The 17,095-nt window shown below is 47.7% G+C and overlaps 1 protein-coding gene across 42 annotated transcripts in view; it reads right to left on the bottom strand.

Annotated features, from left to right (window-relative positions):
- LOC135289121 (uncharacterized) overlaps positions 1-17,095 on the bottom strand; it is a 262,105-nt gene that overhangs the window by 60,488 nt on the left and 184,522 nt on the right. For 19 of the 42 annotated variants that reach the window (XM_064402509.1, XM_064402510.1, XM_064402507.1 and 16 more), the window contains exons 12-13: positions 9,497-9,553; positions 9,241-9,352 (exon numbers count right to left, since the gene is read on the bottom strand). In XM_064402509.1, the coding sequence (XP_064258579.1) occupies positions 9,241-9,352; positions 9,497-9,553 (169 nt within the window). Of the gene's footprint in view, positions 1-4,846; positions 7,469-9,240; positions 9,353-9,496; positions 9,554-17,095 lie in introns of those variants that run through there. The other 23 variants (XM_064402475.1, XM_064402478.1, XM_064402480.1 and 20 more) reach the window with 7 other exon arrangements.

Raw genomic sequence — 17,095 nt, 5'->3', positions numbered from 1 at the left:
CAAGAGGTTTGATAACCGTGCCAGTGAAAACAGAGGAAAATGAATCGACCAGTACCACAGCCTTCTCTATGTTGCTGGCCACTAGACCTCCTGGCTTATTTATCAGCGGGGGCCGGGCACGTGGGTTGCATATGCTTTCTTTAGTCTTATTTTCTGGCCAATGCACCTGTGGAAGCCCATCGTATGACTCTTTACATCCCCTGCCAATTTCAGCTGCAGCTTTGCCTTAGTTTTTCTGATCCCATCCCTACAGACCTGGGCGGCATCTTTAGATTCTTCCCAGAACGTGTGTCCCTGCTTCCACTACCTATGCGTTTCCACTTTGTGCTTCAGCTCGACCAGAAGACAAGGCCGTTACTCAGACACGCTCATCTCCTGCCGAATTTGCCCGATTTCTTATCCTCTTAATCAGGTGGCCTATAGTAGATACCAAGCACAAGGTTTCCTTTGTTGGCTTGTGTGGGATGATGACCATGGAGCCAGAAAAGCGTTAAGGCCTAAACCGTGTAACCTCCACCTTATCTTTACCGATGGAGATCCACATAGATGAGGTCAAGAAAGGACAATATGGCCAAAGGAGGAGTTCATGGGCAGCTAGGATAGCCCTCTTTTGGCTCTGATGAACGGCATGAAATGGAAGGAAGTCTTAAGAGCAGAACTTTGAAGGACACCAAGGCAAAAAAGTAAACTTTGCCTGATTAAGGGTCATTTAAGTATTAAAACGCACACTCATGCATATGCTAATAAGCTTACTGAAGTACATGCTACCACCACGTATCTATCACTCAGCTCTCTGCTTAGATCATGCTATATGTAAGGAGAAGCAGATAGGGCTGTATATAAGGAGGGTAGAAATTTCAGCTAGGTAGCAGGAATTCCCAAAAGATATCGGGGTGTCATGGTTTGACTTTGGCACAGTGTTAGGGTTTTTATGAAAGGTGTATTTTTAAAATGGTTACTGTGAGATGTGACCCGGAAACAGAACAAAGTAGTCTCCCACTTGGGGATGGAGGGAAAAACATAACACTTTAATAATTTACAACACAGAAACATAAGGGAAAAAAGAAAAAAAACACACACAACAATTTATAATGGAACACTCTTAAAATATTCTTCCTCCCCCCAGTCCTTTAACATTTAAATTTCCTTTAATACATTAATTCTTAGTTCAATACTTTCTTTCACACAAGCTCCCCTCAGTTCTTCAGGAGAGAGGAGTCTCTCTCTTGCACCATGGGCCTCCCCCGGAAACACAGTGGAACTTTTTGTGCTTTTGTGTCACACGTGGCAGCCGTCCGAAGAAAATTTGTCGTGGTCATTATCTTCTTTCTATGTCTAGTGCTCTCACTACTGTTTATGGATTTAAACTGCTTCTTAGGCTTTTTAAAGAATGCATCGTCCAGTTTTAAGAAGTGGCCTTCTCTCACTATTTGGGACACCTGTCCCCCCCATATTTTTCCTCCTCTGGGGCCTGGGTCTCAGGAACAGAGGTCCTTCGCTGAAGGTAGAGGGCTCCACCACACCCTCCCCCTCAGTCTTTGTTTCTTCTAACACTCCTCGCGGTCTTATTATTTTTGGCTTCTGGCCAACTGCCTCCCCCAAGATGCAGTCTTTGTATTATTGGAAGAAATTGCTTTCGCCCATGGCTATGTAAGAGAAAAGTCTAGCTAAAGCTACTCTAATCATCTCCTCCATCTAGGGCACTCTCATCTGCTGGCATTTCTTTACTTACTTAAGCCTTCTTTTCATCTGCCCATCCTCCGTCCTTTCTAAACTCTCAGCTGGGGAGGATCAGTGTTTTTTACAGCTTCTATTGCTTCAGTACTAAAAGAGTTAAAAGCTCAGCCCAGTCTCCCAGCGGCTGGGCACCTTGCCCCCGCCCCTTCTCCTTCCAGCCGTGGTGCCGGCACGAGATATCAAATTTTAAGCCAGCACAGTCTCTATCATTCTCTCCCGGCGGGGCTGCCTAAAATATCCCATGTCTCTTTTATTTTTGTCTCTTGCAGGGGCTCCGGCCTCCCTTCCCTCAGGCTGCATGGCCTCCCCCTCCCCCACCTAGACTCAGCTGGGCAGTGGGAGGAAGTCAGACCAGCTCACCTGTTGGACTTAAAAGAGGAAGTTTTTCCGGGAATGATCGGTTTTTAACCCAAGTGTGTTCTCAGAGGCGTGTTCAAATCCTCAGTGGCCACGACAGATGCTAATTTCAAATTTGGCTACTGACTGGTTTGACTTCGATTTTTCCAGAAACTCACTTCCGGGCTAAACCACGACAGGGGACAGTTGCCGGTCTGTTCTCTTCTCCTCCTCCCAAGGGGGGCCGACCTTTGGAGAAGCTTCTGCATGCCATTGCTATTATTAGTATTGCATGGGTTAGCACAATGTTATTAGAGGTCTATCACAGCTAGTGCATTTCTCAATGGCAGTTCCAAATGTCTATTTCTGTAACTTCAGAAAAGCACTCTGTTCCTAAATCTGTGCTCGCAATGGTTCTTAGAGAACGCTAGCAGACTTACAGCGCTGAATTGGTTGTAATCAGAAATTAAGCCTAACCTCACCCAGTCCCTCTGATCTCTGAGGACCAGCAGGAACGCAAGGGGCTTTATTTTCTGACAAATTTCTTACTCATAATGCAACAGCTTGGCCACTAATTTTCACCCATAAGCTCTCAACCTGTTCATCGCTGTCTTTCAAAGACAGCTCTGTACAGGAAATCCCTCTTATTTTTGGTTTACATAGAGGGCCACCTCTGCTCCTCCTTCCTTCTGACCATCCATTGATTGCAGAGCTCCAGTCATTTGAGTTGTCCCAGCACATTTCTACTATAGTGATTATACATTGTTAGCTTTACCGTCTGCACAGTGGTTTCCAGCTCCTCTTTCTTATGCATACTGCATGCATTGGTACAGAGGCACTTCCGTTGAGCTGTTGACTGTGTCACTTTTTTGGACAAGGATCAAGCCCCAATTCCTTTGCAGCATTTCTCAAGTATTCCCCTCTTGTTTCCCAACACATCACCAGCCCTGGCTCTTCTCTGTTGCTCAAAACTCCATCGTCTTTCCCCACGGAGTCTTATTTAAAGCCCTCCTTGTAAGTCTCACCAGGGTGCTGGTGAAGATCCTCTTTCCCAACTTGGTCACATGAATCCCATCAGCTCCCAGCAGACCCGGCTTCTCAAAGGCAGATCAATGATCATAGAAGCCAAAACCTTGAGTATGGCACCAGCTACGCAACCCAGCATTCAGCTCTTCAGTCCATCTCCTCCTTCCTGGACCCCTTCCTCAGACCGGACACCAATAGAGGCGACCATCACCTGTGCTCCCCATCCTTTTAGCATCGCTCTTACAGACATAATAGACTCCTGGGAGGGTTCTAAGTTGCCTTATCTGATGCTACAGAGAAGAGTAGGAGCGGGTGATGATCTGTAGGGTTCACCAGCCTCGGCAGCCTCTCAGTGACACCATGAATGCGAGCTCCTGGTAGGCAGCAGAGCTCTCTAGAGAAATCGTCTGGGTGGGAAATGGCTGTCTCGGTGTTTCTCAGGAGGGAATCTCCAGTTACTAATACCTTTATGTGCTTCTCTGGTCACACTGGTTCTAACGTAGGCAGGTAGTTAGGTCAGCTTTGCATGGTTGGCTTTGTCCTGGGTCCTGTCCATTACTCATGTGCTCTTCAGTCTCCAAACCAGGAGCATCCTGTCGGTTCTGTAGGGGCACTTCAGGAGGTGGGGGAGGGTTCTTCCTCCTACCCTGAGCACAGAAATGCATCCGGTCTCCTTCATCTCAGGAGTTAATTGTGTCAGTCACCCCGAGGTTACATTCTGACTTACCTTCCTTTTGTGCACTCTGAAGGCAGGCCGTCGCTCAGCCTGGGACAGCGTACAATACCTGGCATCGAACTCCTGTCCGTGTACCTGGATTCCCTGCTTCCTGTCAATCTCCTCTTTTAAAACTTACTCGTCCAAGGAGATCTTTCTGCTGGGCACACTTGCAGCTATGACATCCACAGCTGCCTTCGGGTTCTAAGGGGGACTTCAAGGTACTGGAGCTCTTGCCCTGCCCTTTGTTCATTGACCCTGTCCATCACTCCCGCACAGGGCTGCTGATTATTCTCTCCCTCTCCCTCCTCGCACCCTCACTGTGGCAGCAGCTCTCTGACCACAGAGAGCAACACATAACTTTCCCAGGCCTTTCTGAGGAAGGCTGTGAGAAGATCAGAGAAAAGAATGAGAAACAATTCTTATCTTCACTTGCTGCACCTGTTATTGTGAACATGTGGAATATGTTATGGAGATTTGTTTACCAAAGGGTGGTTTCTTAATTAGCCAATGGTAATGGTGTTTGGATTCCAGGGCCAATTAAGTCCATGTGTATCATAACTGTCTATAAAAGCAATGGGTTTCTTAATAATTGCATATACATGTAAATATATAGAAAATAAAGAGATTGATCATCCTTCTGTGAATCATGGTGTCAATGCTAATTATTTCCAGTTCGGGGATGCCCTGCCGCACACCGTGCTTTCAGTTTAAAGCCCCCCTAATCAGGTCAGCTATCCTACTGGCAAAAATATCTTTGCTCTGCTTAGTGAGATGGAGCTCCGCTCTCCCATGCAGATGCTGATAGAAAAACAGGGTCCCATGTTCATAGAACCCAGAACGCTGTTGCAAGCACCAGCTCCACAGCCAATTATTCACCCGCATTATCAGCGCCCTTATCCTACAACACCTGGACGGCATCAAAAGCATCGGTGGTGGGTTGACCTTGGCTGGATGACAGGTGCCCACAGAGCCACTCTATCAATCCCCCTTATAAGCTTGACGCAGAGAGAAAAGAAGATGGAAAACAACTCACAGGGTGAGATAAGGCAGTCTACTAAAGGAAAAGAGAAAGTTTTTGCATGAAAAAGCAAACAGGAAAAACAAATAATTATATCCTCTAGTTCCCATCAGCAAGCACTTTCCAAGAAGCAGGCCTTCAGCACGCGTAGGGGTTGCTCCAAAACGGAAACGTTGTAAATAACAAATGTGCCCCCTTCCCCCTCCTTAACGTAGCTTTTATTTCTGAGCTGAAGTCATATGGTACAGAATAGCCCTCGGGCCAGTTTGGGTCACCTGGTCTAGTGGTGTCTCCTCCCAGGATCTTGCCCACCCCCAGCCTACTGATGAGGGACAGAATGTTGGAGAGACAGCGCTGATGCTGTGCCAACACTGCCCAGCAGTAGCCAAAACACTGGGGTGTTATCAACACCTTTCTAGTTACCAATGCAAAGCATGGCACTGATGGCCGCTATGGGGAAAACTAATTCCATCTCAGCCGCACCCAATACAAACTCCACCCCTTAATTCACACCATTTGCATCATACTCAGATGCCACAGAATTTTTTAAATATATACATATCTGTCTTCTAATAATTACGTTGTATTTATTTGTCATGACTGAAATCCCTTCTTACCAATGCTTACAACTTAAACTCCATGCTTAAACCATCTTTCTGCCCAACATACATATACATTTTCATTAACTACAGTCCCCCTTCCTTTGCAGGGTATATTATTTTCCCATTCCGCGGGGTTCCTCCACACTTCCGGATGTTTACAAACAGGCCATGACTTGGGCTCCATTCCATCAAGATGGGTGCCACTTTTCTTCTCCATTAGCGTCCTCAACGACTCGTTCTGTGGGATGCCACACAGCAGCTTTCCACCTCTGATGCTTTCCTCCCACAATGCAGGATACATCAATAAAGAGACCATGGCCTCTTTCATCTTCTGATAACTCATTATATGGAGGTGCTTCTTGAGCACGAGTGACCTTTCAAAGAAGTTATCCTAAATCTCTGCCTTTTTTCATGGATTCTCAGGCAACTGGGTTTCCCCAGTCAAGCTCGTTGTGTGATCAGTACTACCCACCCGCTTATTCCATGTAGCGCTGTTTGCACGATGCGTCGAAGGGATGCTTCCTTTGAACATCTAGTGTAGCACAGGAAATTGCAGTGCCAAGAGGAGACGGGCTTCTATCCCAAAAACATTTGAGGATGCTCAAACCCGCTCATACGCTGCTAATATTTCTTTTTCAGCTGGAGTGGAGAGGGCCTTCTGATCCTCAATAACCCTGGCTCCAAAACCCTAATATGTGGGAGCTCAGTACATCACTCCGGATGTCCAGAGCTACCGAGACAACCCTTGAGGGGCTCGGAGGCCCTGGAATGTTGCCAAAAGTACCTGGTGGCTTGACTTTGATCCTTTTAAAGAAATGACACCTGAAGGTGAGGAGATGAGAGAATTTCATGTCTGAATGGTGAGGGGATGTTATTCACTTGTTAGAACTTAAGTTAGAATGCACTGTACAGGGGGGTTTTATGTATTGTACAGGGGGGTCTAGAATTCTGTGCATGGATCAGGAGTCCCAAGATGGAGGAATTTGGGCGTGCCCTGTCCTTCTTCTTTCTTCTCCTTGGCATCCATGTTCGGGATGATGTTGGCATGTGTGGATTGGTTCATAGAAAGAGTACACTTGCCAACAAGGGCAGAAAGTATTGGGAAGTAAAGGTAAATATCGAATACGTAATTTTCATTATAAAAGAGACAACCGCCTCGTGGGCGGGAGAGAGTGCCTTTGGCTGTCTTGCTGATCAGACCTCGGCTGGACAGACAGAAAATCTTTGTAGATAAGAAATAATAAACTTGACTGAAGACCTAAAGCAAGAGTCCAGACTCCTTCTTCGAGAGCGCGGCCTACCCAGAACCACTTTTTCCCGTGCTGGGGCAGAGACAAGCAACAGCCGACCCCGGCACTAATAGTCGACTTCTGGTTTCTCTTGATGTTCTTTGCCGGAGGCTCCACGTGAGACCATGCTACCTAGCTGCAGTGTAGAGTATATTTTGCAGGGCTCATGCAGTCTGAACAGGCCCAAGAGCTACCGCACAAGCTATTTCCTCGTTGATCTGCTCAAAGGCCTGTTGTTGCTCAAGGCCCCGTTCAGAATGGTTCTTCTTCCGGGTCACTTGATAGAGGGGCCTCACAAGCTGACTATAACCTGGAATACGCATTATCCAAAACCCCAGGCAGCCTACGAAAGAGGGTGTTTCCATCTTCTTAGCTGGTGAAGACATAGTTCCTATCCCCTTAACCACATCCATAGGCACATGACAGCGGTCATCCTGCCATTTGACGCCCAAGAACTTGTTGTCCCATGCAGGTCCCTTGACCTTGCTTTTCTTTATGGCAAACTCAGCTACCAGAACATTCTGAACTAATCTTTTTCCCTTCTCAAACACTTCTTCTGCTTCAGTGCCCCACACAATGATGACATGAATGCGTTGCAGACGTTCAGGGGCATCACCCATCCTCAGTACACTTTGCATCAGTCCATGGGAGATGCTAGGGCTGTGTTTCCACCCCCGGGACAGTCGATTCCTGGTGTATTGGACACCCCGCCACATGGAAGCAAACTGCAGTCTGCACTCTGCTGCCAAAGGAATTGAGAAAAATGCATTGACAATGCCAAGTGCAGCACACCACCTGGCTGCCTTTGACTCCAGTTCATATTGGAGCTCTAACATGTGCGGTACAGGAGCACTCAGTGGGGGCATTACTTCATTGAGGCCACGATGGTCTACTGTTAACCTCCACCCTCCATCAGACTTTTGCACTGGCCACATGGGACGACTAAAAGGTGAGTCTTGCTGATCGCTCCTTGGCTCTCCTTATTCAACTTTTCTTTGACACTTCTGGGGGGCAATTACTGTAGTCGTTGTTGTTTGGGTCCCTATCTCAGCCATAGTGTCCTCAAATGCACTTTGGGTCCCTGCCTCAGCCACACTCCTCTGACAGTACTGAACTGTGGCTCAACGGGCATAGCCCAGGGCCTCGTACAGGGTGAGAAGCTGCTGGGTTTCATCGGGGTAGGTAAGGCACCCTTCTATCAGGTGACACATCCGTTTGCCAGGGCTCATTGCCTGTTTAGGTGTAAAGTCCCAGGCAAGGGGAGGTGATAACCACTCTAGGAACCTGCCCAAATCCTTCCACACACACTGCCATCCAGGGACCAGCCGCTTCAGGGCACATTTCAATATCTCCTCACCTACAGTTTGTTTTGTCTTACAGCAGGATGACACCAGATTCCACAAACCCCATAGTAGGCCAACAGTATTAGTTAATAGTATTAATAGCATTCAACAGCTTACATGAGGAAGAACAAGGAACACGGGAGCCTGCATTCTAAAACAATACACATCAATCCCAGATAGGGAGAGGGAGAGGGATTCCCTCATTGTCCCCAGAAGATAGCTCCTCCAGCACAACAAAGCCACCAATGTCACAGCAAAGCGCAGAGACACTGTTTGTATTAACATGTTCCCAAACTGAACAAAACAAAGAGATAAGCAGCGTACCCCACAAACTCCATGTCCACGCACAGGAGCTTGCTACTCAAGAACTGCTATTACTATACCATGCAAGATATATAACTGCCATTGTCTCAGCTCACGTTAGGAACCAAAAAGGACTGGTGTGGGTTTATCTTGGCTAGATGCCAGGTGTTCAGCCAACAACTCTGTCACTCCCCCTTCTCAGCTGGACAGGAGAGATGAAAAACAACTTGCAGATTGAGATAAGGCAGTTTACTAAAGCAAAAGTGAAAGTTTGCGCATCAACAAGGAGAGGGGAAAAAAACCCCCAACCTTATTGTCGACTTTTGGTCAGCAAGCACTGCCTAGCCACTTCCTGGGAAGCAGGGCTTCCGGACACGTAGCAGTTTCTCTGGAAGGTAAACACTGTAAATAAGAAATGCCCCCCTTTCCTCCTCCTTTACCTAGCTTTTATTTCTGGGCTGATGTCATATGGTACAGAATATCCCTCTGGCCAGTTTGGGTCAGCTGGTCTAGTGGTGTCTCCTCCCAGGATCTTGCCCACCCCCAGCCTACTGATGCTGGGACAGAATGTTGGAGAGACAGCGCTGATGCTGTGCCAACACTGCCCAGCAGTAGCCAAAACACTGGTGTGTTATCAACACCTTTCTAGCTACCAGTGCAAAGCACGGTGTGGGAAAATGACCGGGGACCCTGTGGACCGGTAACTGGGGATTCAATTAGAGGAAACTTAGGACTTATATTAGCATCCTCACAGGAGTTATAACAGTACGGGAATTATAGGGTAAATCACAGTTGCTGCTCCCTGAGTGGAATACAGTTGGCATGACTTGAAACCTATTCCATGATGATTCCCCATACACACACACACCTGCTAAGAGGGATGGAATGGAGGGTGGAGCGGAGCGAAGGCCAGGCTCTGCAGAAATCCTTGCAGGGAAGGGAACTCCATGGTACTTTGCAGCTGATAAACAGCATACCACCTGTCAACCAAGGGAGACAGGGGAAGATGTCTTACTGCTGAGACAGCAACTGTGGTGAAACCACTCTCCTTAGATGAACTTGCTTCATTAAAGCCTAATAATAATAATAATATCAACGCACACCTCCGTCCCAAAGTTACCCACCTCCAAAGTGCGACCATCCCTCACTGGGCATGTGCTCTCTGTTCTTTCTGACTGTACCTGTAAAGCAAAGCAAGAGAATTCTACACCAATCAGTAACAAAGGTATGTACAACTAGAGTCACTCAAGCTCCAACTAAACACACAGAAATAGTATAAAAATAAGTCAAGAATGGGGAAAAGTTAGGAAAGACTCCATCGTAGCTGCTGGGATCAGTTGATGGGCTGAACCTGTCTTCTCCCCCATAGAGATGCCTATTGGATAAGAATCATACTCTATGCATGCTGAACATTTTAGTGGGGATTAGAGCTTGTCTGTGTATTCCTTCAAATATATTTTTGCAGTCAGACACTATCACCGACAATCTTCCAACCTTAACCTGTCACAATTTATATTAATAAAGCGTGTTATTCCATAAAGTGTTAGTGTGAATCTTTGGCAGACGCTACCAGTCGGCGGCAGCAGGGTAACACAATGGGTAAAGGGGAAGACCTGCTGCGGGGGTCTCTCTTACACTGTTGGTGTGTTTCCCTAAGCCACTCGAACCACCCTCTGATCCTGTAGGACTGCTCAGTGAAGGATCCCCCCAATGGGATGCTGACAGACTGGTCGGGCACAACGGTCTCAACTTTGCTGAAAGACAGACAAATTAACCACTAAAGACTGAGTAAATCTCCCCACACCAAGGGTCAAGGAAGCCTCCTCCCTTTTTCACGTGACACACGGCACTGTGAGAGCTGCTATGGGGAAATGAACTCCATCTTAGCAACACCCAAACCAGCATCATTGGGGCCTGATTCTCAGCTGTCCTTTGCTGCTGAAATTGCAGTTATAGAAGACGGATTGGTACCTGCCCTTCACTCAAACCAACATTCAGTCCTGTTCCTAAAATCTCTAAGCCACCTACCCCTTCTTCAAGGAAGAATATGCCTTTTAGGCTTTATGAGGTCAGACCATGGCTGGCTGCCAGGGGCTCAGCCAGCTGTTCTCTCACCACCCCTCCTCAATAGGACAGGAGGAGAAAATAAGATGAAAAAGTTCCTTCAGGACATAGCCACCTGCCAGATCTAAGGGCAGCAGGGAAATACCTGCCCCAGACAGTGCTTTACCCTTTCTTAAATATGCTTACACAAGGGTGCCACCAGCTTTGCTGAGTTGCTCGCTTTTGGCTCTCAGGGAAGTCTGGTGCCTAGCTGGTGAAAACTAGCTGTGACTAGTGCAGAGCAGACCCCCGCCTCTTCTCACAGAGGCCATGCCTGCAGGCCACACTCTGTGTGCAGTTCTCTTCCCCAGAATTCAATACAAAGAGGCGGGCAGACTGGAGAGCATCCCAAGGAGGGCCACGAAGATGCTCAAAGGGCTGGAGAACCTGCTTTTGCTGATACCTTTTCTGCCGATTCTTCAAGCGACCTAAAACACCCATTTGCACTACTTGGCAGAGTCAGAGGGATGGCAAGAGATATCACTGAATACTTACAGAAGCAGGGAATAAGCCTAAGTCCTAAATACTCAGACAAATGGGCTCAGCATGATCCAAAAGCTGTGGAGGAACATCTAAATACAGCTAGCAGCTGCATGAAGGCCAGCAATGACAAAGGAATTAGTTGCAAAATGCTAGGCACCTGCCTAGGCTCAGGGGGAACCTCCACACAGTATTCCAGTACTTCAAGGGAGCCACATGGAGAAGACAAGGGACAACGGGCACAAGTTGCACCAGTCCCAATTGCTGGAGGTTTTCCACATGCGGTCGGACAGGGTGCTAAATAATCTCATCTAGGCACCCTTTCCCACAAGAGGCTGCAACAGATGATCTTTCAAGGTCCCTTCACACCTGGGCTGGTCTAGGATACTACGATTCTCCAGTGGGGGTTGGGGAGTTTTAACTGGGGGGGCGGGTTTGCAGCATGGTGCCAAGGGAGACTGTGTGCTCTGACCCGCGACTTTGCTGCGTTGCAACTCAGCACTATGACTGAGTCCTGCCTACCTTCCCCACCTGTGCCCGCTGCTGCTGAGAAGATTCCAGCTGTCCGCCGCCGCACCTCGACCACTACTAGCACTGAGACCAGCTGCCACCCCCGTGAGTTTGCAGGAACCCTTTTGAAAGGGGAAGCACCCCCTTTTCCTCTCTCATCTCGGTGCCAGCCCAGGACACCTGGGGAGGTTCCAAGCTCACATCGGAGCAGCCTCTGCCAGCTGCAAATCACCTACTGCAGCTTTTGCCATGCCTCTCCTTCCAATGCCCTTTTGGGTCTTTGAAATTCCCACTCCTGAAGTAATCTATGCCGAGGATACACAGGGCCTCTGGACCAGTCACGATGGGGTGTTTGTGCCATTCCTTCCTGCTCAAGCTCACTTCAGCTTCCAGTCCAGTCAGCTGTTGGGATCCCCCTATCACCCCAGAAATAGAGATGGATTCTGCCCCCACATTTCTCAATGGCATTAAAGTACATCATGTGCCAGTGTCAACTAAAGCCTTACACTTTTTTGGGTCCGATGTGCCAGGCCATCGGATCAACACAGTCCAATAGACCCTCTCCTCTACCTGGCTAGAGAAAGGGCCCCTCTAGTTCTGGTCATGGTACTCATTGTTCCCTTCCTGCAAAAATGACCTGGAGGTCCCTTCAAGAGGACTGGACATAACATCATCACTCCCATGCTGCTGGGAGTATACCCTCGTGGAGTGTACACTCTCTCCTTAGCTGGGGGACACCTGATGCTAACAGCAGAGACTCTCGTCTGTCCTGATGAGATATGGAAGATTCCCTCCTTAAGCTCCTCTCTTAGTTTCTGGTAGCCCTCTTCAATTTTCTCTTCCAGGCTCCCGACGTGCCCAGCCAGTTTTGTTTCCACAGGCGAGACGTGGGCCCGTAATAGGGCAGCAACAGTGTCTTCATAAATCCTGAGTTTACTAACCAAGGCACCCAACTTATCTTCTCCCTCCCTCCATTGCAGCGTCGCTAAGTAACAGGAATATATTTCTGACCCAAGCTGAGCGAATTTCAGCCACATTTGTGATGCGCACTGGACACCGTCTGGACTTTTAGGGAATCCCTTGTCCTCTGAAAAAATAATCTCCAGCACAGCTAATTCCCTCAGGCATCGGACACCTTGCACCATCATGTTCTACTGTCCTCGCAGCACATGGAGGTCCTCCTCACAACGGTGCCTTTCCCTCAAACTTGACAGCAGTCGTCGCCAGAGGCTCAGAGTTTCCTGTCTTTTCCTGATCCCCGGGTCAATAGTCACACGCCGGGACAGGGATCCCTGTTGCCTGCCTTCGATACCATCCGGAATTCGATCATTAGCCATAGCATCCCGGATTCAGAGCAGCCTGGTCAACATGGACTCATTTGCCTCGCATGTGAGCTCTCTACGCAGCTCACGCAGCTTGCCCAGGGATAATAGGGATCGAGTGACGTTTTCTGGCTCTGTCTCTCCTGCTGGATGTGAAGGTCCTGCCTCTTCCTCGTCATTCACTATGCGGATTTTCTTTTCTGAACAAGGGCGACTGCCACCAGCTTAGGCTGTCCTTCTGGTCCAGCAATGGCTTGCATGCATACGGTGCCTGTTGATTTTGTGAAATACAAAGTTGTGTTTCGTGTCAGGTAAATAAAGGTAACCTGTGTAATTGTAATTGTGAAATGTGGGGAACAGGGCCGTGGGACAGTTATAAAGACAAGTTCTAATAAACAACCGTGGAAAGCAAAGCATGGAAGAAGGCCTTTGAACCAATCTTTTGTTTGCAATTAACTATTATAAGTCTTAAGCTGTTTTTGTAATGAGAACCTTTGAATTATAGCTTGAGAATGTTGCTTTGTATTAGGGATTTTAAACTGTAGCTTTAGAATGCATAAAGGATTTAAACAAAAGAAGGAAGTGAACCCATCCCAAGCTCCTATTGAAATGGCAAAAACATCCTGAAAAAGGAAGATGGACATCAATGTCGCTGATTACTGATTTAGAAAGGGAAGCTGGACATCACTGTCATAGATTAATGGTCCTAGAAAATAGATGTTGGACTCCACATCTGACAGCTGGACCCCACCATCTGGGATATACATCCTGGGATGTACATCCTGGGATATTGAAACCTGGAATAGATCACAATCGAGTATAGAAATTGGAAAGGAACCAAACATCACCATCGTCGATTTACGATCCTGAAGTATAGGGTTGTGATGTAAAAAACTGGAAATAGAAACTGCTGAGAAAGCTTATGAATATGCATGAATGTGATCAATAAATACCAGCAAGCCCAGCAATCAGTGTACAGTGGGAGGGGAAAACCCCCACCACTGTACCCAGTGCTGTTTTTGCTCATGTGTTACCATATTAATTAATACATTGAATTACTGCTTGATATGTTGGCTGAGTCAAGCGTCTCATTTCTAACAATTTGTTTCCTTTTCCCTCTGGCTCAGATGTGGTTTGTGTGGACATGGTTCCTGTTGATTTGTTTCTTTTCTCCTCCTCCTGAAAGTGTTGCACCATACCAAGCAGTGTCTGGTAAGCAATGGCCAGGGCCCAGCATGTTGCTGTGAGTTGTCCATCTCTGGAGCTGTCAGAGCCTTTTCCCTTCACATAACTTATTCTTTTAACAGGGTCCTTGCAGTTGTTCAGAGGTGAACTTCCAGATCATTGGAAGAGAGAAGTCTTCCAAATACTGGCCCATCTCCTTCGACATCCCGTGCCACTCAGGATGATCTGCTCCCAGGGCAGGTCTGCAGACAAATTCCCTAGAAGCCTCTGTCCTGACTCTAAGATAAGCTTGCGAAGCCGCTCTCCATCTTTTACCAACGGTCCTGGCTCACTGATGAGGTTCCAGATGACTGGAAGCTGGCCAATGTGACACCCATTCACAAAAAGGGTAGAAAGGAGGATCCTAGTAATTATAGACCAGTCTGCCTGACCTCCGTACCAGGCAAGATAATGGAGCAGTTTAGATTAAGTGCCATCACGCAGCACTTACAGGATGGCCGGGGTATCAGACCCAGCCAGCACGGGTTTAGGAGGAGTAGGTCGTGTTTGACCAATCTGGTCTCCTCTTATGACCAACTGACCCGCCTGGTGGATGCAGGAAAGGCTGTGGATGTTGTCCATTTGGACTTCAGCAACGCCTTTGACACTGTCTCCCACAGCATACTCCTGGAAAAGCCGGCAGCCCACGGCTTGGACAGGAGCACTCTTTGCTGGGTTAAGAACTGGCTGGGTGGCTGGGCCCAGAGAGTGCGGGTGAACGGTGCTGCATCCAGCTGGCGACCGGTCACCAGTGGTGTCCTTCACGGGCCTGTGCTGGGGCCTGTTTTGTTCAATATCTTTATTGATGACATGGATGAGGGTATTGAAACCTTCATTAGTAAGTTTGCAGGTGGCACCAAGTTGGGGGCATGTGCTGATCTGTTGGAAGGGAGAAGGGCTCTGCAGAGAGACCCAGAACGGTTGGATGGATGGGCAGAGTCCAATGGGATGGAGTTTAATAAGTCCAAGTGCCAAGTCCTGCATTTTGGCCACAATAACGCCCTGCAACATTATTGGCTGGGGAAGGTGTGGCTGGACAGTGCCCAGGTGGAAAAGGACATGGGGGTACTGGTCGACAACAGACTGAACATGAGCCAGCAGTGTGCCCTGGTAGCCAAGAAGGCCAACGGCATCCTGGTCTGTATCAGGAACAGTGCGTCCAGCAGGAGCAGGGAGGACATTCTTCCCCCGTACTCGGCACTGCTGAGGCCACACCTTGAATACTGTGTCCAGTTCTGGGCCCCACGTTTTAGGACGGCCGTCGAGACGCTTGAGCACGTCCAGAGAAGAGTGACAAGGCTGGTGAGGGGCTTGGAACACAAGCCCTATGAGGAACGACTGACGGACCTGGGGTTGTTTAGCCTGGAGAAAAGGAGACTCAGAGGTGATCTTACTGCATTCTAAAACTTCCTGAAATGTGGTTGTAGTCAGGTGGGGGTCGGTCTCCTTCTCCAGGCAACAAATGCCAGAACGAGAGGACACAGTCTCAAGCTGCGACAGGGGAAATATTGGTTGGATTTTAGGAAGAAGTTTTTCACAGAAAAAGTAATACAATATTGGAATGGCCTGCCTGGGGAGGTGGTGGAGTCACCATCCCTGGATGTGTTCAACAAAAGACTGGATATGGCACTTGGTGGCGTGGTTTACTTAAGGTGTTTGGGGCATGGGTTGGACTTGATGATCTTGAAGGTCTCTTCCAACCTAGTTATTCTGTGATTCTGTAAGCATGGTGTAGACAGTGCAAGCCGTATAGAGAAAACTTAGCAGAACTAACAAGAAGATCATGCTGCCCTTAACATCTAGAGGGAACTCAACATTCTCAAAAACTGTTGTAGCAGGCCTGAAGGGCTGGAAAACAACATTCTCTCCTCTTCACCCCACAGGCTTGATGCCTTATACTTTTCAAATCCTGTACTGCATTAGTGCATAACTCTGAACTCCATATAAAGTGTTAGCCATCTGTCTCCACATTTTAGTCAGACAAAACGACCACTCTAGTCTTGAGATCCAAGGACACCCTACTGCCTCAGGCCCTGGAAATGATAAACAAAAGTGAATTGGGGGAGGGGAACAAACTGGGGGCATATGACTTCATTACCTGAAGCTGTAATTGGAGGATTTACCCCTGATATGTAAATGGATCAATCTTATATCTGTCTGGAAAACTCATGACCATCGTCCATCTTGGGTGTAGCCTCTGAGGCTTCTGACTGCCCAAGGTGTGCCTTTTGAAGGCCTTTAATAAATACCTACTTTTATTCTCTTAACCTTGTCTAGCCTCTGTTCCAGGTAGCCACTCTAAGGCATCAGGCTGTGTGCCATTATTAATGAGGCTCCAGAAGTAGCAGCCCAGGCTAGGACAGGCAAACAAGACTGAATACACATTCCAAATGAAACTCATTGTCTCTGATGTTACCATGCCATAAACGCAGAAAATCAGCAAAGCAGCTTTGATTCCGCTCCTGATCATAAAGAGAGCATCATGATGAGCAAATACTTCCCCCAATGCAGAAATATGTACAGGGCACAACATGCAGGTGAATACACCAAGAAACATGATGATCAGGAAAGTTGCCATACCCCAATACACAAATGCTTTAGAACAAAACTGTAATTCCGACCTCTCGCGAGCCTCACATTGGGCGCCAAAAGATGTGCTGCTTTATAAGTAAACTGGCAGGGGAAATTAATCCCATTCTACTACCTCAAGAGAGATTACAGGTCGGAGCTACAATTTACTGGAGATTACAAAAAATACAATGAAACAGAGAAAACTGGTTTCAACCCACAAAGTTGGAGTCTATATTGGCACACTGTTCGTAAGTTGAGGGTCACAGTACTGTTGAAATTCTGGTCTTCCTCTGGATCCATCAAATGGAGGTGCCCCATGTGCCCAAACCCAAAGATTATATATATGCTCAGGTTCAGGTGAGAATGCTCAGTACCTCCCCCAGGACAGGGAGTTTCACAGTGGAGGAATGTAATACTGTGAGTCGTGGGATATTCTGGGAGTCTTTGATGGTCTAAGTCCTTGCAGCTGTCTATTACCCTAGTGCCATGGAGTCCATTATGGCCCAATAGCAA

The sequence above is a fragment of the Passer domesticus genome, chromosome W, assembly GCF_036417665.1.
Source record: "Passer domesticus isolate bPasDom1 chromosome W, bPasDom1.hap1, whole genome shotgun sequence".
Lineage (NCBI taxonomy): Eukaryota > Metazoa > Chordata > Aves > Passeriformes > Passeridae > Passer > Passer domesticus.
The sequence above is the reverse complement of the archived record's forward strand: the minus strand, read 5'-3'. Positions and strand labels throughout refer to the sequence as shown.